Source organism: Malus sylvestris, chromosome 15 (assembly GCF_916048215.2).
Source record: "Malus sylvestris chromosome 15, drMalSylv7.2, whole genome shotgun sequence".
In the NCBI taxonomy this organism is placed as follows: Eukaryota; Viridiplantae; Streptophyta; class Magnoliopsida; order Rosales; family Rosaceae; genus Malus; species Malus sylvestris.
This window is the reverse complement of record NC_062274.1, coordinates 49,143,764-49,166,789: the sequence shown is the minus strand read 5'-3', so window position 1 is coordinate 49,166,789 and position 23,026 is coordinate 49,143,764. Positions and strand designations below refer to the sequence as shown.

Genomic DNA, 23,026 nt, shown 5'->3' with positions numbered 1-23,026 from the left:
AGAAAGCATGATATGAAATACTCTTGCTTTTGAAGAAGTGGTGGCGATTTGACAGCGTTGCACAGCGAGGCTTTGTTCTTTGACGATGGTGCCGCCAATATGTTTGTTGAAACTTCTCGAGCTCTTGGATTCAACTCAGACTCCTTCTGCTGGGTTGGTTGATTGTGCAAGGAAGGGGAGACTTGATCTTGAAGGAAATCAGCACGTTGTCTCTACATGCTTCAAGGTATCATTTTCACTTGCCTTATCTGTTCTCCGGGAAAATATGGCATCTTCTTCGGAAGTACATCAGCAACTGAAGATGAGTACTCAAGAACAAAGCCAGGTAAGCAACCGGGCAAAGGTTCCCGGTAGTCGGTTCCTTGCTCGGAGTTTGAGTGGAGGTTCCGACATATTGTTTTCTTTATCCTTGTCTTTGCAGGTAAGAACAAGGACAAAGGAAAAGACAGGGAGAAAGCATGATATGAGATACTCTTGCTTTTTACCCTGGTGATATGAGATACTTTTGCTTTGGGTGTCATTTGTTTGCAGAGGTACTCCATGAGAGGAAGAAAACTGGGTATTTCGAGAGGCTCTGCTGAGAGTGTACTCTCGGAAATAAGGAAGGGTTAGGCATTTTTTGCAGGTCTGCCTTGCTATGGACGGTGAAGGTGGACAGTTATAGGAAGTTCTTTAATACCTGTAGAGGTACTATTCTTTCACTCGTGTTGGCAACCATTGAGTGATTGATTAGTATGGCTCTACGCGCTTTCTTCTTCATCAGAAATCTTCGACAAATTGCCCGTAATTTCCGCAAAGCTAAGTGTGCATGTGACAGGTGCTGACGAGGATGAAAAAGACTGGCGCCTCTTCGATATCTGAGATCGGCGCTTCGACAAATTATCCGTGATTTTCGCAAAGCTGAGTGTGCATGTGATAGGTGCTGACGAGGCTGAAAAAGACTGGCGCCTCTTCGATATCTGGGATCGGCCCGTGGTTTCTGAGCAGCCCAGCTTTTGAGAAAGCAGACGTCTCTTCGATCTCTGAGCTTGCCTCTTCGATTTCTGAACTCGCCTCTTCGATTTCTGAAAGTGCTGATTTTAAAAGTGATGCACGCATCACATTCCAAAGCACACTTGAATTTTTCGCCTGTAGAAGCTCCCTACTTGCACTTCTAAGAACTCGATTTGTCCGACTTCTTCTTTTCCTTTCACACCTTCGAAAATGTCTTGCCCTTCTGACCGTCGTCTTAACTTGAATGTCGGGGAAGATAGTGACATATCTTCTTCAAACAACATTTGGCAGCCGTCCTTCGTATCTCCCAATGGTCCTCTTACAGTTGGGGATTCTATGATGATGAACGATACAACCACTTCGGTGGTGGCCTGAAATCTTCTCACTCCTAGAGACATTAGGATACTTTCCAGGCGGTCCGACGAGCTGGCTGTGCAGGACTCTCTGGCCTACAACATCCGATGTGCAGGTTCAGTTTCAAACATGGGCCAACGCCTTCTTGCTCGATCTCGTCAGGTTGAGTCGTTGATGGCTGAGGTGGCCAGTCTTCGGCAAGAGGTCAGGGTGCTTAGGCACGAGAATAAAGAGTTGCACATGCTCGCAACTAATTACTCAACAAGCATGAAGAGGAAGCTTGACCAATTGCAGGAGTCCGAAGTTTGGATTCAGAGTGATCATCAGAGGTTTGTGACGTTACTCCAGCGGCAACTTCTGCCTTCGTCCCCTGGCGCTTCACCAAGTGTTGAAGCTCCGGATAATCAATCTCTGGTGCTTCGTCTTTCTAGAGCTCCGCCGAGTGATGAGGCGCCACTTGATCATCCTTGAAGATCCCTTCCTGTAAATTTGATTTGACTTCATTTTTTTTTTAATTATTATTATTATTATTTTATTTTTTTTAATTTTTTTTTTAACACATTTGTAATTTTTTTTTTTTTGGAGATATCAATGGACATGCTTTACTTTATTCAGTATGTTGTGCTAAAACATATATCTGACTAAGATGTGTTACTCCTTTTTTTTTTTTTATTATTATTTTTTTATTTAGATGGTACTTGATGCGCACTATTCTTTTACTCCCTATTTTTAGACGGAAATTCGTCGTCTTCCCCATGCTTTCTTCCTTTCAATTATTCCGTCTCCATCACCTATTTCCTTTTTCATAATTGCTAATAGTAGCATACACCATGACCTGTCTTTCTTGTTTTGTTTTTTTTGTTTTTTTTTGTTTCTTTGTTTTTTTTTTATTTTTTTTATTTTTTTTTATCATTTCCTTTTGGATTCTTGCTTTTTATCATTTCCTTTTGGATGGTGCCTGTCAATCACTTCTTTTCTTTGCTTTCGGTGGCTGGCCACCATTTGAAAAACCTTTTTTTTTTCTTTTTTTTTTCTTTTTTTTTTCTTTATATATGGTGCTTTGTAGGGATGGAACTCGACGGACGGTGAGCTGCAGTCGAGGCTTCATGACCGGCTAGTCGTTTGACGGCGGTTTATTGAAGTTCTTCGTCGTTGTTGTTTGCCACGGACGGAGAGGAGGCCTTTGGGTGTGAGTTGACAAACTTTGGTTTTGTCAATCACATTTAAAAGCAGCAGCCATGGCGGAGGTGCAGTTGCTTGGGGTAGAGCGAAACATCGAGCGCCAGCACGATAGGGTATCAAATGACGACGCGTCGTTTATCTATGAGAAGCATACGGAGAGCACCAAGGCCATGCTTGATTACCACTCTGAGTTCCAGGAGTGCTCATTGGAGGTAGTTGATGCGGTGTTATGAAGAAGGATGATGTAGAGCTTCGCGACTAAGCCGACGGCCGCCGTTCAGCCCACGTACAGCCTATCATTCAAAACCCGTGAACTGAGTCGGCACCGAGTCCAGTTACGACTCGTCACTCCCGACACCCCCCTTCGTCCTCCTCAGATACAGAATATTTTGGAACAATCCCGTCAAAAAAGAATGTCTGCAATATGGAGATAGCTTTCTCCCTTATCTCCAACCATACTTCTTCACTATAATCTGCACTGTGTGGAAGTATCAACACGTTGGGCATCTCCTTCACCCATGCTTCCATCCATTGTGGCCCTTCAGCGCCATCTAAAGCACACCCAGCTAAGGTTCCGTCAATCAAAAGCTGTTTCACAGAACAATCGTCCAATAGTTGACAGCTCCCTGTGTTGACCAGAAATGCTCCAGGCTTTACGTGCTGTAAGCATTCAGCATTTAGAATCTGAACTGTTTCATTTGTTAGAGCACAGTGCAATGAAATGAGGTCACTTACAGCCGGTAAATCATTAAGTGTATCCATTCTTCTCGCAGCAGAAGGAAAGCTTACAGGAGAAATGCTCACTTTTCCGTTCACCTTTACGTCTTAAACATCGAAATAGAGAACGTTCATTTTGCAGGTCAAGCTCCTTGTAGCCAGAGACCTAGCCGACGCAGATCTGCCAATAATCCCCAAAACCAAGCCTCGACACTGTCTCATCCCACGGCATAGCGGCTGGATCGAGCCGAGCCATCCCGAAGCAGAGAGTGTGTGGCGGGAGAGCATATGCGTCCGGCGGAGCAACCCGAGGAAGAGCGCCATAACCGTGTCGGCAATCTCCTCGGCACGGGATACGTCCACGTGGACAAGCCGGATCCCGAGGTCGGCGGCCAAGGCCGAATCGACTGCGCGGTTGGAGGAGCCCAGGCAGAGGATGAGCTGGTAGGGGCGGAGGCGGCGCTGGGCGGCCCGTGGGAGGTACGTGAGGGACTGGAGGAGCACGGCGGAGGCCGACTCGATCTTGCCTTCGGCGAGGCGACTAAGCGGTACGTGCTCGACAGCGGCGACGCCGGACAAGGAGTCCTGCTCCATGACGAAGTCATCGATGCAATTGAGAGTGACGACCAAAGGGAGCGATGAGGGTGAAGCCGCAGGGCTGTTACGGCGGGGAATTGTTGCAGGGGATCTGTGACTGGTGCTTGCGCTCATGGTTTGTGGCGGCGATGGGTTAGGGTTTTACGCTTGTAATTTTGGGCATTTCTGGGGGTTAAGGTGAGCGAGAGCTCCCATTGATTTGCCGGAGAGTTGAGAGCTTCAAGTGTCCACGCTCTTCAAGATTTTCTACCAGCCACATAGAAGTAGAACGATCTGGGGTAGTACCATTGTCCAATTCAGTTGAATCTGACTCCTTCAGTTCTGTTCTCTCCATATCTTCTCCTGACTCTGACTGCACTTATCTTCCAGCAACTTTTCTGTTCCCTTGACTTCCGTTTTGTTTCCGAAATCAGAGGCAAAGAGTTGCAGTTTTGGCAATTCATTTCCTTTCCCGCAAACATCCTTTTTTCTGGGTTTGGCCCGAAGACTCCAGCGACAGCTTCCTGCTACCCCTAATTACCTTCTTATGACTACTCATAACAGACTCCTCTACTTCATGTTTTGACTCATGGATTGAAGCTTTTACCTCCAGCAGCACCGTGAGTGGATTTGCGCTGCCTGGAGGTTGAGATTGAGAGTCATAAACACTCCCAGAAGCGGAAGCCTGGGCATATTTCTGAGTCATAGATCGAGCTTTCTGAAAGCTTGCCTATTGTATTTGAATTCCCTACTCGCTTCACACATGAGGCCATCATCTGGATTGGGTTCACTCAATAACAACCCAATGCTTGTAAGCACAGTTGAAATATTCAATGATGGTTGCCATGCCCCATTCGGAGGAAGATTGAAAATGTCGAGGCAAATCCAGCCTCCGGTGTCGATATTCGGGTGGTAAATTGGCGTCGTAAATGTCACACTCGGAGGCTGAAACGGGTACCTCGGGTATCTGAATATTAATGTTGAAGAACCTTTCGGCGTACACGGTTCCCTCTGGACCTTTGATCTGGGCGTCGATGGTGGTGAGGGAGCAGTCTGGGAATTTCCGTTATCCATTATGAGGCCGCGTGAGGTTGAAGACGTTTCACTTTCACGGTCTTCCACTTCACGGTGACTTTCTGGATAGCTGCGAGGCCAGGAAGCTTTAGAAGAGGATTTGGACCAGCTTGGAGTCTAGTGAGGATGGGCCACAGGAGTTGGGCCTTGGCGTTGCTTGGAGAGTTAAGTGTGGATGGGCCTGGTGTTGCTTTGGAGAGATCTGGGTTTTGTGCTTCTTCTCAACCGAATTGGGCTTGTGGCTTAAACCTTTTGTTGCGGCTGGGCCGAGACACTTATACGTATACATTTTTTTATTTTTTATTTTTTATTTTTATTTTTTTTATAATAAAATTGACTCTATTAATAAAACATTTTTTTTATTTTGATGTGACTGAACTTGAAATTGAATATTCAAGCTGCCTACGTACCCTTCCAAAGAAAGAGATCAAGTCAAAACGTAGTTCAAATGCATTTTTTTTTTCTGATGATTTTGCCGTACACAGTTTATGCTCTTGCGGGCCAGGAGCGTTGTGCCATGCAGTTTAGGCTCGTGCAGGCGAGGAGCCTTGTGTCTTGCAGTTTAGGCTTGTGCAGACAATGAGCTTTGTGTCTTGCAGTTTAGGCTCTTGCGGACAAGGAGCTTTGTGTCTTGCAGTTTAGGCTCTTGCGGACAAGGAGCTTTGGTTCGTGCAGTTTAGGCTCGTGCGAACAAGGAGCATTTGTTCGTCAAGCGATCTGAGAGAGTCGTTCCTCGCAATCTTCATAGCAAGGAGCCTTGACTGAGTAGTTGAAGAAGTCTTCAGGAAAGAAATCACGCATCGTGATGGGGACGGATGATCTTCGTGTCAAAGTTTCATTATCTCCAACACTTTCACATTGTTCTGGAGCTGAACAAGAGCTATTTTGCCCCCTTTCCCATTGGTGAACTTGTGGAGAAGACATATGCTTCTTGTGCAGTTTCTTTGGAGTGACATAAGTCCATCCTTCAACTTCACTTGGCTTGACTGGCATGTTTTTGGAACATGCCCCCAGCGATTGAGGTGAAGATTTTGAGTTGACAGAGCCGGAAGTGACGTCTTCTTCCAGGATTTCGTCTTCTTTGTCTTCTTGGGCCTTCTCTTCAGTGCAGTCATCTTGGGTTTGTTGCCGTGAAGATTGGCCGGTGTAGATGATGGTGCGCCTCCTTACCTTCAGTGGTCCTTTTGTGTCAACTTCCAAAGTTGCTTGGCGCTTCATCCTTGAAGGATTTGAGCTTCGAATATCGCCTTTTTCTACTAGCCTGTCGAGCTTTTCTTCCTTTGACGTTGTTTCCCTATTTCCAGAAAACTTCATGTTGTCTTCAAGTCTTTCCAAAGCTGACTGACGAGGAGGAGAGCTAGCCGTGTTGCTTTGCTTATTAGGTTTTGACAACCTTTCAAAAATAGAGCTTCGGGAGGTTGGCCTGTTAAGCTTCTTGAAGACGGAGGTTCGGTTTTGACCACCAATGTGATCAAGGGCTGACGTTCTGGGTCTTGAACGATTCATCCTATCGAAGACTGGCGTTCGAGGGGTGGATTTAGGCTCCTCTTGATCTTGTTCAATGCTCACACTGATATGTTAAGTGCTAGCATTTTTCGCTTGGCTTGAAATCTTCACGGGTGCATTTGGTGTGAAGCCAAGTCCAGCTTTGTTGTTGTTAACTCCGTAACCATGCTTCTTCAACTTCTTTTAAGTCTCGGTGAGGTCACGTTCTTTATTGTTGACGGTGTTTGAAACCTTTTTTCCAGCTTTTGACATGAGTTTGTAGGCGTTCGGATCAAAACCTTCTTCAGTCCTCTTGGTTGGGAGAAAACTTGGTTCCGCTCTCTTTGGTAGAGCTTTTACGAAGCCTTGTGGTAATCTTGCAACCTTAGCGTTGCTTAGCTGTGTCAGAGGTAGAACTGCATTTGTCTTGAGCAACTTTACATTATCCATGTACCGTTGTGCATCGGCTTTGCTTGCTTCAGTTTCGAATGGGGATTGACCATTCTTTCTTCTTGACATCGGGATGTATCGGTAAACGGGTATGTTTAGTACATTTGAGGGCGTCCTACTCCCTTTGGTTATTGCAGGTTTAGCAAGCTCATCATCGTTCTTGCTTGAAGATGACATGGCTTCTTCTTCTTGCTTCTTGGGCATGGCTTGCCACTCCTGCTTTTTAGGTGTTGCTTTGCCCGTGGATTTGATCTCTTTTGGAAGAGCTTCGAGCACCATGTCTTCATCCATGTAGAACTTGGCGTCTGCGAAATGTGATTCGACTTCGGTGAATGGTTTGGTGTCGCCATAGATCACCTTCACTCCTTCTCGGTAGAATTTCAAGCATTGGTGAAGGGTAGACGGTACTACTCCATTTGCATGGATCCAAGGCCTTCCTAAAAGCAAGCCGTAGGAAGTTCTTGCATCAATCACGTGGAATATCGTGCTTGACTTGAGTTCACCAATAGTCATCTCCACTCGGATCATGCCCATCGCTTTTTGTCCTCCTTGATTAAAACCTTGGATTAATAGACGACTTAAGGACAGTTCATCCGCCTTGATGCCGATTGTAGTCATTGTTGACTTTGGCATGATGTTTATGGCTGATCCACCATCCACAAGCATGCGATTGACTTTGTGCTCCCTTACGTACCCAGAGACGAAGAGAGGACGGTTGTGAGGCTTGGATCCTAGTAGCAAGTCTTCGTCGGTGAAATGGATTGTGTCCTCGATGGCACAGCATGTGGCATATTCATGTGACCGAAGCTTGAAGCCTTCGTTCTTGCTTTCTTGCACCTCGTGGTCATTGGGACTTTCCAAGACCGCTGCAAATGCTATTCGCATCTTCTTTGGTAATCGCAGCGCTTCCTCAATGTTAAAGTGTGTTGGCAGACCTTCTTCGAGAGTGAGAGTTTTTTCTCCCTCAGTGGTGATATCTTTGCCTTTTGAAGGTTCTTCTATTTCTACTTCGACCATGTGGCATGCAACGATAGTGCACCGTTGGAAGAAGTCATTCGGGAAGTACTCGTGCAATGAGATAGGAATGCGTGGCTCTTGCTCCATAGGTTCCCCAGCATACATTGGCTTATCAACTTTTACGTTTCTTTTGGGCTTCCTACTGTTGCGGCGACGGTGCTTTCTCACTTGTTCCACATTTTGTCTTATGGCTTGTGGTTTTGGTTTCCTTGTTTTTTTGTTGGTTACCAATGTCCATCCTTCTTCATCATCGGCATGTGCATCTTGTTCGTTTGCCCCCGGTGATGGTTGCGCAGAAGGTATCGTGTAACTTGAACATTGATAGGAATGGTCAAGTGCTACTTGGAGAGGCACGGGATCGAAAGATCCAAATGCAATTGTAGTAGTATGTGTCGCGGCCGTATCTTTGAGGTCGAGCTCGATTCGCCCTTGTTGTGCTAGCTTCATGATGAGCTCTTTGAGGACGAAGCATTTACCCACAGGATGGCTCACGATTCGATGGTACTTGCAATATTTAGGATCGTTTATGCGATTCATTTCTTCAGGCCGCTTGCATTCGGGTAGCTCAATTACCTTCTTTTCTAGCAAGTCGTCTAACATTGCATCCATGTCTGAGTCAGGAAAAGGGTATACCTTCTGCTCCAATTCCCTCAAGGTGCTTTTGTACCTTTCTTGGGTGCGAGGAGGCTCACTTTTCTTTATCTCCTTTGCTTTGGTTTTGGAGGAGATCTTGATAGGCGAGGAGGCGGTCTTGACGGGCGTAGTGCTGACAGTGAACGTTTCCTTAGGGGGTTTCTTCCCAGTCTTGTCTACATTTGGGGAGAACACCTTATCTTTCTTGAAGTCGGTGATCGTCTCTTTCTTCCCGTGATGGGCAATACTTAGCTCCATGTCATGGGCACGGGTGGCTAACTCTTCAAATGTCCGTGGTTTGATGCCTTGAAGGATATAGTGTAACCCCCATTGCATGCCTTGGACACACATCTCAATCGAAGAGATCTCCGAGAGCCTGTCCTTGCAATTGAGGCTCAGATTGCGCCATCGGTTAATGTAGTCCACGACTGGCTCATCCCTCCATTGCTTCGTGCTTGTCAGCTCTAGCATGCTCACGGTGCGGCGGGTGCTGTAGAAGCGGTTGAGGAATTCCCTTTCCAACTGTTCCTAGCTGTTGATGGATTCGGGCTCCAGGTCTGTGTACCACTCAAAGGCGTTTCCTTTTAACAAGCGCACAAACTGCTTGGCGAGGTAATCTCCTTCCGTCCCTGCATTGTTGCAGGTTTCGACGAAATGTGCGACATGTTGCTTCGGGTTTCCTTTTCCATCAAACTGCATGAACTTTGGTGGTTGATAACCCCTTGGCATCTTTAGGGCATCAATCTTCTTAGAGTAGGGCTTTGAGTAGAATGATGAGGTATGTGAGCTCCCTTCGTACTGCGCTTTGATGGTGCTAGCGATCATCTCTTGCAGTTGTTGGATAGAAAGAGATCCCATGAGTGCCTCTTCTTGGCCTGGCTCCGGTTTCACATCGATTTTCTCCACTGGAGGCTCTTCATCCTTGTTGTTTTCCTTCTTTACTGAACCATCCCCTTGCTCGATTTTCACGTCGGGCTTTACATCTAGTTGATTGACTAGTGCGGCGATTTGCTGGTCTTTTTCTTCCACAATCCGTGTTAGCCTTGCGATTGTTTCATTCATATGAGCCAGTTGCTCATCGATTGAAGTCGCTCCAGCAATCATGACTTGCATGGCTGAGTTGCCGCTTGAGTCGGCATCAGAAAACATGAAACCAGAGTACTTCATTGGGATTTCCTTCCTTGGCGCCTTTAGCGAAGCCAGGGTGATCATAGGTTCATACCTCAGGTGCTCTTGTTCCTTCAGCGGAGTTGATGCAGGGGTGGAAGATGCGGCAGAAAGAGCTCTTGCCTTGCTTCGAGTTATGACGCCCGAAGTAACACCGCCTACGGTGATAACGTTCTTGTTCCTTGCATTGGCTGCGAGAACAACTTGAGCCTTCTTTGATGCCATTTGTGCTTTTTACGGATTCAAAGATAGAGATGAGAGGTAGAGATGATCCCACCGGGCGTGCCAAATTTGTGAACACGGAAATTCCTGCGATGAACGAGACAAGAAACACGTGTACAAAATAATATTTGTATTGATGATTTAGGGGTTACAATCTCTTCTACAAATTTAGCCTCTGATTCTATCTTTGCAATGGGTGGATTTGTTGGTCCAAAGGGCCGTCGGGGCTTGATCTTGGGGAACGGATGAACGGATCTTCAAGGGCCTTTGGGCTTGATCTTGAAGAATGGATGTGTGGATTTGTTGATGTTTGTTGATCCAAAGGGCCGTTGGGGCTTATCTTAGGATGAACGGATGATGAACGATGAACACTTTCTTCAAGGGCCGTCGAGGCTTGATCTTGAATAGGTGAATGGTCTTCAAGGGCCGTCGGGGCTTGATCTTGAAGGAGGATTTGACGAAGAACGAAGAGAGCTTTCTTGATCTTTCGGGAATTTGCTTGAGAGCTTTAGAGTTTCAAAGCTTCAAGGTTTTGATATGAGGTGAATTGGTTATCAATTGGTGTTTTAAAATGAATGCCTTGGCATCCTATTTATAGAATTCCAAAACTTGATTTTTTTGGATTTAAATATTAGATGAAATAAATCATTTCTGCCAGGTGTTGACACGTGTCCTGTTTGATGACTTTTTCGATTTATTTTGATTTTTCGTTTATTCAATGCTATGTGTAAAATTTATGTGACACATAAACATTGAAATTTTAATTATTGATCAACGTTTATTTTACCGAAATTTTGATGTCTACAGCAACATGAAGGAAGATATGAGCAATAAAGAGATCAAAGCACCAACGAAGGATATAGAGCCAGAATTAAGATAACCTTCTAATAAAATCAAACAAGAAAACAACAATAGTTAGGTTACGGAATAACAAAACCAAAATTAAATCTTAAAACCATTTGAAAACTTCAAAGCAGAATCTACCAACAGAAATTTCAAAACACTAAATTAATTACCTAATTTGGGGTGAAAGTGAGACTCGGACTCGGTATGGTGGTGAGAGAGATCACGAGAGAAAATCGCCCGAGAGAGAGATTGTGAGAGAGAGCGGTGGCTGTGTGGTGTGGTGGTGGGCCGGTGGTTGGCCGGAATTTGACACAGACAGATGAGAGATGAGGGCTCGGTGAGGGACGCCCAGGGGCTGGGCTGTGCTGTGCTTGGAGTTAGATGGATGGAAATGGAACGGAACTGTGAGATGGGATCTGACCTAAAACAAATCAACGGCATAGATTAAATCTAAAACAATGAACGGTTCAAATAATTTTCTTATAATTAAAAAATAATATATATATAATTTTTTTTTTCGGTTCGGTTGGGAATACCGAAAAAATGAAATGCAAAATCAAATCCCATACCGAAACTTTCAGTTTGGTTTCGGATTATATCCCGAAAATTTCGGGAATTTTGGTTTGGATTTTTGGGACTTTTTTCTAGCCCTATGAACAGTGATTGGGCGCCACGTGTCAATATAGTCAATCAACTGTGGCAAATAAATAGACAGTTCATAATGCTTTTACTCATTTGTTTTTATATAGTTGAATGACTAAATGATTTCATATTTTATTAATTTTGTTAGATATGATCTTTACAAAGTATTTGAATAGTTTCAATCATTAATACGAAATTTCGTGAATTTAAAACTAAATATCTTGAAGAAGAACTGTCACATCCCGACCTAGGCCCCCACCACATCTCGGACTCGACTCCACCGTAGCACGATATTGTTCGTTTTGGGCCCCAACCACGCCCTCACGGTTTTGTTTCTGAGAACTCACACGAGAACTTCTTAATGGGTCACCCATCCTAGGATTGCTCTCGCGCGAACTCGCTTAACTTCGGAGTTCCGATGGAACCCGAAGCCAGTGAGCTCCCAAAAGGCCTCGTGCTAGGTAGAGATGAGAATATACATATAAGGCTTACATGATCTACTCCCCTGGGCGATGTGGGATGTTACAATCCATCACCCTTAGGGGCCCAATGTCTTCGTCGACACACTCGGCCAGGGATTGGCTCTAATACCAAATTGTCACTCCACCGTAGCACGATATCGTCCGCTTTGGGCCCCATCCATGTCCTCAAGGTTTTATTTCTGGGATTGCTCTCACGCGAACTCACTTAACTTCCCAGTGGATCACCCATCCTAGGATTGCTCTCACGCGAACTCACTTAACTTCGGAGTTCCGATGGAACTCGAAGCCAGTGAGCTCCCAAAAAGCCTCGTGCTAGGTAGAGATGATAATATACATATAATGCTTACATGATCCACTCCCCTGGGCGATATGGGATGTTACAATAACTAATTGGTCCAAAACCTTAGCCTATACACACACACACAACTTAACGATTAAAGGGCATAATAGAAATTTCCACGCTTTCAAGGATAAAATAATATACAAATTCAGGAAGGGCTGTCACAAGAACTCCCCTCATTCATTGAGTCATGAATGAAGTTAATTCATAATATTAAATATTCACTTAGAAGTGAAAAAGAATATCACTAAACTTTTTAAAGCTACAATCTGAAGGCCACTGCATTATTCTTTCTTTGGTAAAACTGATAAATGTCACCAACAAATCAATGAAGTTAATTCATAATATTAAATATTCACTTACAAGTGAAAATGAATAGCACTAAAATTTTAAAAGCTACAATCTGAAGGCCATTGCACTATTCTTTCTTTGGTAAAACCGATAAATGTCATCGACAAACTATGACACGGTATATTTGGGTGGGGGAGTTTTAAGCCATGGGACTGGAAACAAAATTTTAAAAAGAGAATACCACAAATGAGAAAATTCTTCAATAGTATGTAGTAATAAATTATACGAAATAAGTGGACAAGATTGAAAATAGACTATTAAATACTTGTGGAAATCTTTGTACAATAAAATAACCAATAGTTCTCCTTCTCCAATGCATTTTCCATTTCATTTCAAACAGGCTACAGACAAAGGTGGGCCTACAAGTAATTATCTGAGGTAATTCAACAGGTGACCAAAATATAGCCACATCTTTAATTATATAGGAATTACAGTTTCCACAATTCAAGTGGGAATGGATTGACTTTAATAATTTAAAGTCTGGTACTTGGAATTATTAGTTCAGAACATACAATATTTGTTGACCTGTAGTGCATGCATAACGTTGGATAAAATCTAATACTTAGTATCCGTTTTAAATGTTTTTTGCCTTAACCCTTTGGCATGTGTGTGATTTACTTGTAGTGCATGCGTAAAGTTGGACAAAATCTATAAGATCATTTAATCAATTAGTTGTAGCAAATAAATAGACAATTTACAATAATTTTATTCGTTTGTTTTTATATAGTTGAATGACTAAATAATTTCATATTTAATTAATTTTTTTGGATATGATCTTTACAAAGTATTTGAACGGTTTCGATCATTAATACAAAACTTCGTGAATAAAAAACTAAGTACCTTGAGGAACAACTCCCCTCATCCATTGAGTCATGAACGAAGCTAATTCATAATGTTAAATCTTCACTTACAAGTGAAGAGGAATACTACTAGATTTTTAAAAGTTGCCGTCTAGAGGCCATTGCGCTAGAAAAAGGTAGAATATATATTTTTTTACCTTGCACATTTTTATTGTTTAACTTTAAATTGAAACAGCTTTTTGTGAAAAAATCAATACCAAATGAGGCCTTAGTGTTACGAGTTTACACAAAGGGTGGAGAGAATAAATTTGTTATATTTACACCTTTTTCTTTTGCACTTTTTGAATTCCTTGTTATATTTACACCAAGGAGTGAAGAGAATAAATTGGTTACAAACTCTTAATTCATATTCGAACCTAAGACTTTTCTATTTCAAATAAATAAAATCATTAATCCAGTATTGCACCAAACGGCCGACTAATTTAATCAGTACTATCCAATGACTATTTATCCTATCCGATTGAAATAGTCATTACAATTCGAGGTACCAAACAAGGCCTTAAGGAGTAATAATGGTTTGGACTTGAATAGGCTAAAAAAATAATAATACAACCTTGGCAAGAACGACATTCTGCATAATATATGACTCATGCTCCTTATGTAATAAAGAGAATGTGATATAAAGATGTTAAATTCATGAGACCTTAGAATTGCCAATTGGTCATTGACAATCCGGCTAGATCTGCATATACTATGTCTTCTCCCTAGCGAGTGACTGGTCTCGAGCCATTGGTGTGAAAGAGACCAACGCAAGTATGTAAGTGCTCAATAGAGGGTAAGTTCACTGAACGCGATCAACCATGAGTTCGCATACTTATGTCATATGTAAACTCACTAGTTGGGATATACAAAGTAGTCATTTAACCTGAGACACCACAGTTGCCTTATGAGTATGTCTTTGATCATTTGACGATGTAACACAGAGCATGCCTCATCTTGGGCATGTTCCTAGTATTGTTAGGGTCGTTGATTTATTCGTAAAGACATGTAAGTGTACAACAATGAATCTCTAACCTTCAAACCGTTTAGGGAGAATTGTTTATGATGTGTTAAGAGTCTCTAGCCATAGCATATGAATGAGATTTAAGTACGTTTCAAATCATATTCAAAGTAATCATATACACAAGAGAATCATATTAAGTAGTAAACATGAATAAACAATCAACCAAATAATGTGATCAAGAGTATTGATATCGAGAATACTGTATTGCTTTTATTCTCAAACTGAATAGGCTATCCACTTCTTCTGCTTAGTTTGGATAACCATGACATACTGCACTCATATTTGTGGAATTCCTAAGTATTAGCAATCACTGGTCTTTGCTAAAGAGAGAATACAAAGATAGGAATTTTTTTTTCTTCGGTTACGTTTGAAGACGTAATTTTCAATGAATCATTAAGTGTTCCTCTTTAGAAACACGAGAAAAAAGAAGAATCTATTGCTTCTTGTCGTTAAAATGTTCTTAGTTCAATTAACATTAGAATCAAACTCAATTTCCGCCGCCCTACCTTAGTAAGGTAATTAATGCGACTAATTTTACCACACAAAATCAAAATGCCGTGGATCGCTCAGTATGGTAATGGAACTGTACATTTCGATTACTGTCGAGTGATCAACCAATGGAGAAATTTTTAGTTGTAACTGAAACACGAATGGTACACCACGTATTTTTATGTAAGTGATGAAAAATTTTAATTTTTAAGTTATTAACCTTTTAATACACATATCTTACCATTTATATAGAAACACGTGATGTACTGTCTCGTGTGACAGTCACACTGAAAAATCTCTCCAACCAATGACTCTTTTCAAACACCACATGACCTATCAATTTCACAACGTGAAAAAGTAACGAAAATTGTCCAGAATGTCTTTAGGTCACATGTTCACAGGGGGTCTGCTACGAAATTTATTAATACTGAAGGGAGCTTATTACATGAACAACACATATTGAATGCAATAACTTTGTTTAACAGTTCAAACTCTCCGTGACGGAGATAAAAAACACAAGTTCAACAACCATAACTTCTTAAAACATGTTACTAAAATAGCTACTTCCACAGAAATGCTAAAAATTTCATTCCATTTTTATCTGACGCGGGGGACTCTGTTGGGAAACTGTGTTGGGACCAATAAGTCTCCTTGGAGGAGTGCCTTCCAACAAAGGCCTTCCATAGCCTTCTGAAATAGGCCTCCCATAGCCTTCAGAAATAGGCCTTCCGGTGCCCACAAGGGAAGTCCTCCTTCCACCTTGCGTTGGAAGAATGAGGCGGAATGTCCAATTCAGGACCTTAGGCGCAAACACCCTGTACAGCAGGAATATGTCATACCAACTTGGATACTTAACGTATGAATCTCCTCGACAAGCCCCAGCTACAATCAACCTTGCAAAATCCTCCACAGGCCCACCGGTCACATGTACCTACGACAATATAAATGTCCCACTGATTGGAATATATATATATATATATATATATATCACATTTGAAGTACTGTTTCTTAATAAAAAAATTAAGCACTTAATTTGTCTGCTCCGGGTACGAAAAATCATTCCAACCAGCATTAGTGCAATGCCTCATTGGGCCAACTTAATGAAAAGCAATACCATCGATCAATCAGTAGCTCTTACCTCCCTTTCTTCTTTCCACTGCATTTCAGCCCCCTCCTCTAGCATGAACTTGCCTCCTGTCATTTCACTTCCAATCCACCCGTGAGTTGCAATTGTTATCCCTACCTCATGGTTTACTTCTAATCTCAAGGTCTCATAAAAGTTAACCAGAGCTGCCTTTGCCGCCTAGTAATTCAAACACAACAAAAGGATAGTAATAAATTGATGCGTGCTAGCTCTTTGATATAGTTAACTTCGACTACAAAAGCTGGTCCTAAATAAGTTTTACAAGAAAGTTTGACAGGTCATGGAATGCATCCTAACCACTGGGTAATTCTAATTTGATGATGAGGTATACGATTCTAGTTCCATGTTTATTTCTCCTTCTAAAATGTTGAATATACTTGATCAATATTCCCATAATAATATGAAAGGATTAAGTAATATATACTCACAGCATATAAACTCATTCTCGGCAGAGGTAACCAGCTCTCAACTGATGCATTGACAATGATCCTTCCATTAGTTTGACGTAGGTAAGGAAGAGCAACATATGTTGGATAAACATTCCCCCAGAAATTTATATCCTGAGAACAAAGATATTCAGAACCGCAATACCTCATTGATAGAGAATTTGCCTCATAAGAAATAGCAGTTTGTATTAAAAATGTAGTGCAAACTTTTGGACTTCTGCTCATGCAACTTTGCAATCCTTACCAACAATTGGGGAAAGACAGACGTGTCTGTAACTTCCTCGAAGTAGAATGTATGTCCTAGACTTACTGTATTTACAAGGTGATCCACTGCAAAATTAGAGACAAATCAAAATAACTACTTTAGTTTCAGAATTAACATCATGGCGGCAGTGAAGGCACATTCTTCTCATGGAGAGACTATGTAAGAAATAGCTACTAAGTTAGTATTAAACAAAAGAAGGGAAGTTACAGAACGGGACAGTGAAGGCTCGCGACAGCAAGCTCTTCTCCCTAAACTTTCCATTATATTATTAAAGCGCTAGCACGCCCCTTTAGAGAAAGGGGTGTAAGCACTTCACTCGCTAGGGGATGGGATTCATTCACTTGCATTCCTACTTGCAAAATCATGCGGAGTGCAACTATAACATTTTTCTCTTTTTTGGTTTAGTAGGAAATCAACTTAAAACAAGCACCACTATCCATCATCAGCTTACAATAAGTCATTTATTTTAGCCATATTCCAGCAACTGCTACTAATTAATACAACTCCTTCATATATATGTGCTTAATTAACCCATGAGGTTTATCAAGAGACTTCTTAGCCAAAATGGAAATTCAGATGTCAAACAGTTGCACTCTCTAGACAAACAAATATATCTAAGAAATTACAAGTCCACGACCAGATTAGGGTTGGAGTACTGGTATATCCTTAGACCAGATTAGGGTTGGAGTACTGGTATATCCTATAAGGCTTCACATCTGATTCTGTACTAGCTAAAATTCGATCTTAACTCGTCGGCATGTGTCTGTAGCTTTCATAGTTGTAGGTTACTGTGAAAAATGTTCAAATGTGCATAAATACTCTACTTAATTGAATAAATCTGCAGTCCACTGGTCCGTCTCTGTCATGCTTAATTATGACCTTTCAAGTGTACAACTTTTGTTTTTAAAACTATGGCTTTCTAAATAATCAAATTTGTCTCTGGCGCATACCTCGGCCATAGAAGCTTATCGTTTCACTGATGAAACGCCTACATTCCTCTTCCTTGACAACGTCGGCGGCTATATTCATGACATGCTTTGCACCCATACGCCTTGCATTCTCACTGATCACTCGCAGTCTGTTCTGTCTTCGTGCCACTAGTACAAGATTTGCTCTTCTCTTCGCATATTCATATGCAATTTGCTGCAATCACAACCCTCATGCTACATCACACACACACACACACACACACATACATATATAACCACTTTTATCAAACTATCAACGTATCGGTGATTATGTTCCTGTATTGTATCCTCTTACCTATCATATACTTACACAATCTGAATTGTGTTTTAGAAAATTAATATGTAATATACATGCATTGTTAAGTAATTAAACATTTTCTAAAGTAGTAAACAAATTTATGTTTTGGGCAATTTTCCATCATTTTCATGTAACGGTATCAATTTTAAATATCACTGCCGATATTTAAAACCTTGCTTGAAACAAGATGAACTTCAAAATTAATGGATAAAATTATATTTGGAAATAGGGGACTTATAATTACCTCTCCTATGCCAGAAGAAGCTCCTGTAATTATAACAACCTTATCTTCGACAATTTCACTGTTGAACAAATTGTAAAGCCACTCACAACCAGTGACGAAGGTCAACGCTGGCCAAGCAAACGCCAGCATCACTAAACTTGCCGGTGGCACCACCCAATTCAACACCGAGTTAAACAAATCCATCGGTTCGGTTCGCAAAAAGCGTTAACTAACCCTAATTAAACACACAACAGCTTTGCTTTTTTTGTTTTTGGGTAACTGATGATGGTCCGAAATGTGGTCGATCAAATTCAGATGGGAATAGATAAAATCGAGAGAGAGGAGTTGATGAGTTTGAAATAAATAAAACAGTGGGCAGTGGTAGTGGCAGAGATGATCAACTTCAACTCACATTATCATTACATGCAAGGAGGGCACGTCACGTGTTGATGGCAAGCTCTTGTAGTGACGAATGGAAGGGTTTTTGGAACTTCCTGCATGAGTTAGCGTGCTGCTCCAACTTGCCATTTGCTCAGATGTAGCACCATGGTCAGGACACCTGTTCTCCTCACTTGGTTATCTTTCCTTCTTAAAGATTAAAATAAATAAAATAGACTGCCCTAGGGCAACCATCACAAAGGTTATCAAAGTGCAAGGCATTCCTTACACCAGAGGAAGAGAAATAAGCCAAACGCAATTCGAAGAAAGTCCGTCTGTCAGTTGATTTTCAACAAAATTATCTTCTCTAAAATATAAATATAGGAATTGCAATTAAACTTAAAAGCTGAAGTCCTAACGACTGAGATATTCTTAGTACGTCAGAAACATAATCTTGTATTCAAGATGTCATATTACAATTAGTTGTAATTTTTTTTTAAAGTTTTTAACTAATATATTATTGTACTTAGTATAGCAGACAGTGTATCGACATACTAAAAAAATTTCTCCTAACGACTTTCATTCATTTGAATTATTCAATAAGGATTACATGAAGTAAGACAATTAATGAGGAGGTTGGACTCCAATTCGATGGTACCATTTGCACCATGCATGAATAGTTTAAAGCACGTATGGTTGTTGGGCTTCGTATAGGCACAACGTGCTATGATATTATGTAAAAATACGATTATTTGAATTACTCGTGTATACTGTTTACAATATAGAGGGTTTGAGAAAATTCATATGTGATAGGAATCTACAATAAAATTGGTATGATGTTCCATTAACTACAGAGAACATTAGGAAGATGCAAGGAAAAATAAGGCGGTAGGGAATTTTTGTGTGTGTGATGCAGAAAATAAAATTTTAGGATAAGTTGGTATTTTACTATAAAACTAATTAACAATATAATGAGTGGTCTAACTTACTTATAAATCATGTAAGTAAAACATGAGAAATGTTAAAGAAAATTTTAAAATACCAGAGAATTTTGTGAAAAGACGATAAATTGAGTGGCTTCATAAATTACAAGATTTTGTGTCTTGATTTTAGTAGTTTTTTATTTCTCCACAAGAAAAGGGCGCACGAAAAAATACCACAAGCACAAGACGAGGAGACCGAAATCGAAGCCCAGCGTTTCAATTAAAGTAAGAAAGCCCAAAACGCACCACTCTTCCTCCAACTCCCTCTCTCCCTCTCTCCCTCTCTCCTTATTTAGCTCTGCAGCAGTGCCGCCGCCGCCACCACCATCTCAGATCAGAGGTCGACGCCAACTCCACCAACCTCCTCCCCAGAATCCACCCACTGTCCCCTCTCATTTCATCTTCAGTTTAACGGGCCTCCTCGGATAAGGTACCAAACTCTCATCCGTTGTTCATTGTAATAACCATATGATGAACATTTTCTTGAGTATTTAGATTGTGCTTTTTCCTATTTAAATTTCTTCGCGCTATAAATTTTGGGTTTGTTGGGTCTTTGTTTTTTCTATTAATTTAGGGTCCGGCTTTAATGATACGTAGCATTCAGAGTTAGGGGTTAGATTTGATCTTCAAAAGTACATTTATTTTTCGTATCATTGAGTGCTAAGTAACACTGAAGAAAAATTGAATACTTTATGATTGGAAGTTAATTTTCCAGTTTCTTCTTGTTACAGAGGCTTGAAATTTTGTAGATATGGAGATGGCTGCTTCATCGTCACTATTTTCATCGTCTTCGTTCCAAGGGGTCATGTCGTTTCAGAACACAAAGTTATGCGCTAGTTATTCCAACTTTGTCTACAAACAACCGATGCACCTCAAGAGATCGTCACAAAATAATGGGACGGTTTCGTGCCGGGCATTGGAAGTTGACAAATCATCTTCCTCCTATTCGGTGGGGAAGAAATTTCAAGTTACTGATGTGATTGAGGCTCAGCAATTCGACAGAGATCTTCTCGGAGCGATATTTGATGTTGCACGAGAGATGGAGAAGATTGAGAAGAAGTCACCAGGAAGCCAAATTCTGAAAGGTTATCTTATGGCTACTCTCTTCTACGAGCCGTCCACGAGGACTAGGCTTTCCTTTGAGTCTGCAATGAGGCGGTTAGGGGGCGAGGTCTTGACAACTGAAAATGCAAGAGAGTTCTCTTCGGCAGCTAAAGGAGAAACCCTCGAAGGTTTGCGTATCTCCTTCCATTTCCATTCACGTACTAGAGATGGTTTTTACTTGCTACAATTCGGTCGTGAATCGTGATGTAATGGGGGATTGATTGATTGATTGATTGACTTACAGATACTATAAGAACTGTTGAGGGTTACTCGGATATAATTGTGATGCGGCACTTTGAGAGCGGTGCAGCCAAAAGAGCTGCTGCAACTGCTGGCATTCCTGTCATCAACGCAGGAGATGGTCCTGGACAACACCCAACTCAGGTATCGGACAAGTTTTTACTACAGAAGAGAGAATTGTACTATCAAAAAGATAGATAAGGGATTGTTAAAACTTAAAACACCAAAGTTCTAATCCTGAGATGGATTCTTGTGGGCCAGCCTCGGGAGGGATATTCGTTTATAATTGACTTGCTCAGATGTCTGTTCCATTTGTACATTATCCCGTACTAGCGAACTCTGTGCCGTTGTTTTTAGTCTTCCCAACTGAAAACTGTGAATTTAAAAAATAAAAAGTACAGAACTATGGTTTTATAACGTAAATGCTGAGGTTTTGTAATGTCAGTTTTATGTTTGTCTGTTAGAAGTTCTACAATCTGTTGAGTTAAAAGCTCTGTTTTTGCTTCCACAGGCTCTTTTAGATGTCTATACTATTGAAAGAGAGATAGGAAAACTGGATGGCATTAAAGTTGCACTTGTTGGAGATCTTGCTAACGGAAGGACAGTGCGCTCACTTGCATACTTGCTCGCCAGGTATAACGATGTGAAGATCTACTTTGTCTCTCCTGATGTGGTAAAGATGAAGGTAAAGTCCAAAATTGTTCTTGCATTATTTTGCGTATTTTCCTTTTTTTGATTTATATAAACCTTAGTAATTCAGGAAGTGTGGGGGACTATGAGGAATCTAAGATATTGGAGTCTCATCTTTTTTATATTTCCTGTTCCAGAATGATATAAAAGATTATTTGACATCAAGGAACATCCAGTGGGAAGAAAGTGCGGACTTAATGGAAGTTGCTTCTAAGTGTGATGTTGTGTATCAAACTCGCATTCAGCGTGAACGATTTGGAGAGAGAATTGACCTCTATGAAGAAGCTCGAGGCAAATACATTGTGGATAGTCGTGTGTTAGAGGTGATGCAGACGCACGCTGTGGTCATGCACCCTCTGCCTAGACTTGACGAGGTAATCACGTGATAATGAAATGATTTCAAACCCTTTAGCAGACCTCCTTTTATCAATTTCAGTATTCTTAATTTCCATTTTCTCTGAATGTCGTGCAGATTACCGTGGATGTTGATGGGGATTCACGAGCTGCCTATTTCAGACAAGCAAAGAACGGCCTATATATAAGGATGGCTCTCCTGAAACTCCTACTTGTAGGGTGGTGAGGGATGCCGTTTTGTTTTCAATTTTTAAGTTTTGATTCAGCTCAGGAGAAAAATTCAAGTTTTGGCACTGGCTTTTCTTCCTTGATTATTTCAAACAAGATTTGTTACAAAAACTGGCGGAGTTCAAACTCGATAAACAAGCGGGTAAGTTGGTTTCTCTTGACTAGTTCTTTGAGATTTCATTTTTGGTTTCCCTTTGGGTCATGATTGTAAGTATGGAAGAACAGATTCCATGAGTGTCAAGCGTCTTCGGCGGAATTACGCCTTTTGTGTGCATACCTGAAAATGCAAACACTAACTCATAAGATGCATAGATGATTGTAATCAAACCGTATACGACCAACATAAAATGGAAGTCAGTGCAAACAAGTACATCTATGCTCTGCCTTTTCCTTAAAAGCTGAAGAGATTTCCAGCAACCGATCCTCCGAACTCGGGAGCTGGATGTTGAAGGAAATCAGCAGATCGAGAAACAAATCTTGAAGCTATGTTCCGGCCAAACATCGATTCAAACATGTCCATCCGTTAATTGTAATGAATTTAAATAGTACATCGTCCGTCCGTTAAATAGTTGTCACATGGTGTCACTGGTTGCATAGAGAATCGCTCCATTTTTCTGGGGTTGCAGTTGGATCTAATATATATGTTCAATTTGCAGTACCAAAACGTGGTTTAGAAATGCATATTAAAATATGTTGATGAAGTGTTAATTGGGCTCGAATCCAACTTATGTTTTTTTCAATATCATAAAGTATAATAATGAAACTTAAACTCCTGTTTTTGGGAGGTCAAAGTGGTATTTTAAATCATTACCAGTCTGTTAA

At 41.2% G+C, this 23,026-nt stretch overlaps 3 protein-coding genes and 1 pseudogene across 5 annotated transcripts; 1 reads left to right on the top strand and 3 right to left on the bottom strand.

The window, feature by feature from the left end:
- Nucleotides 1-2,874: 2,874 nt before the first annotated feature.
- Nucleotides 2,875-4,068, bottom strand: LOC126601829 (C-terminal binding protein AN-like; annotated as a pseudogene).
- A 456-nt stretch (nucleotides 4,069-4,524) lies between these two features.
- On the bottom strand, nucleotides 4,525-9,873 carry LOC126603068 (ubiquitin-conjugating enzyme E2 14-like). The gene is made up of 2 exons (XM_050269825.1): nucleotides 9,704-9,873; nucleotides 4,525-4,966 (listed from the first exon to the last, which is right to left on the bottom strand). The coding sequence occupies exons 1-2, from the start codon at nucleotides 9,871-9,873 to the stop codon at nucleotides 4,525-4,527; spliced, it is 612 nt and encodes a 203-aa protein (XP_050125782.1).
- A 5,377-nt stretch (nucleotides 9,874-15,250) lies between these two features.
- LOC126601828 (11-beta-hydroxysteroid dehydrogenase B) lies at nucleotides 15,251-18,705 on the bottom strand. Its single transcript, XM_050268599.1, has 6 exons — nucleotides 18,249-18,705; nucleotides 17,689-17,881; nucleotides 16,718-16,803; nucleotides 16,456-16,587; nucleotides 16,022-16,186; nucleotides 15,251-15,814 (listed from the first exon to the last, which is right to left on the bottom strand). Exons 1-6 carry the CDS (start codon nucleotides 18,429-18,431, stop codon nucleotides 15,470-15,472), a joined length of 1,104 nt encoding a protein of 367 aa, XP_050124556.1. The 5' UTR covers nucleotides 18,432-18,705; the 3' UTR covers nucleotides 15,251-15,469.
- Nucleotides 18,706-19,768: 1,063 nt separating this feature from the next.
- Nucleotides 19,769-23,026, top strand: LOC126601827 (aspartate carbamoyltransferase 2, chloroplastic). 3 transcript variants are annotated; one of them, XR_007615824.1, is made up of 7 exons: nucleotides 19,769-20,018; nucleotides 20,320-20,820; nucleotides 20,937-21,076; nucleotides 21,444-21,617; nucleotides 21,760-21,996; nucleotides 22,095-22,346; nucleotides 22,861-23,026. XR_007615824.1 is itself a non-coding variant. In XM_050268598.1 (6 exons), the coding sequence occupies exons 2-6, from the start codon at nucleotides 20,340-20,342 to the stop codon at nucleotides 22,200-22,202; spliced, it is 1,140 nt and encodes a 379-aa protein (XP_050124555.1). In that variant the 5' UTR covers nucleotides 19,769-20,018; nucleotides 20,320-20,339; the 3' UTR covers nucleotides 22,203-22,478. The 3 variants fall into 3 exon arrangements, 1 of the variants encoding a protein (XP_050124555.1); XR_007615823.1 differs by lacking the exon at nucleotides 22,861-23,026 and adding an exon at nucleotides 22,517-22,574; XM_050268598.1 differs by lacking the exon at nucleotides 22,861-23,026 and having other exon boundaries at nucleotides 22,095-22,478.

Coding starts and splice junctions, on each gene's coding strand:
- LOC126601827 (XM_050268598.1), top strand. CDS start 20,340: ATGGAGATGGCTGCTTCATCGTCACTATTTTCATCGTCTTCGTTCCAA. Junction 20,821..20,936: donor TAAAGGAGAAACCCTCGAAG/GTTTGCGTATCT, acceptor ATTGACTTACAG/ATACTATAAGAACTGTTGAG. Junction 21,077..21,443: donor CTGGACAACACCCAACTCAG/GTATCGGACAAG, acceptor TTGCTTCCACAG/GCTCTTTTAGATGTCTATAC.
- LOC126601828 (XM_050268599.1), bottom strand. CDS start 18,431: ATGGATTTGTTTAACTCGGTGTTGAATTGGGTGGTGCCACCGGCAAGT. Junction 17,882..18,248: donor CTTCTTCTGGCATAGGAGAG/GTAATTATAAGT, acceptor TTGTGATTGCAG/CAAATTGCATATGAATATGC. Junction 15,815..16,021: donor AGTGGAAAGAAGAAAGGGAG/GTAAGAGCTACT, acceptor ATATTGTCGTAG/GTACATGTGACCGGTGGGCC.
- LOC126603068 (XM_050269825.1), bottom strand. CDS start 9,873: ATGGCATCAAAGAAGGCTCAAGTTGTTCTCGCAGCCAATGCAAGGAAC. Junction 4,967..9,703: donor AAGGAACAAGAGCACCTGAG/GTATGAACCTAT, acceptor CTGGCCTCGCAG/CTATCCAGAAAGTCACCGTG.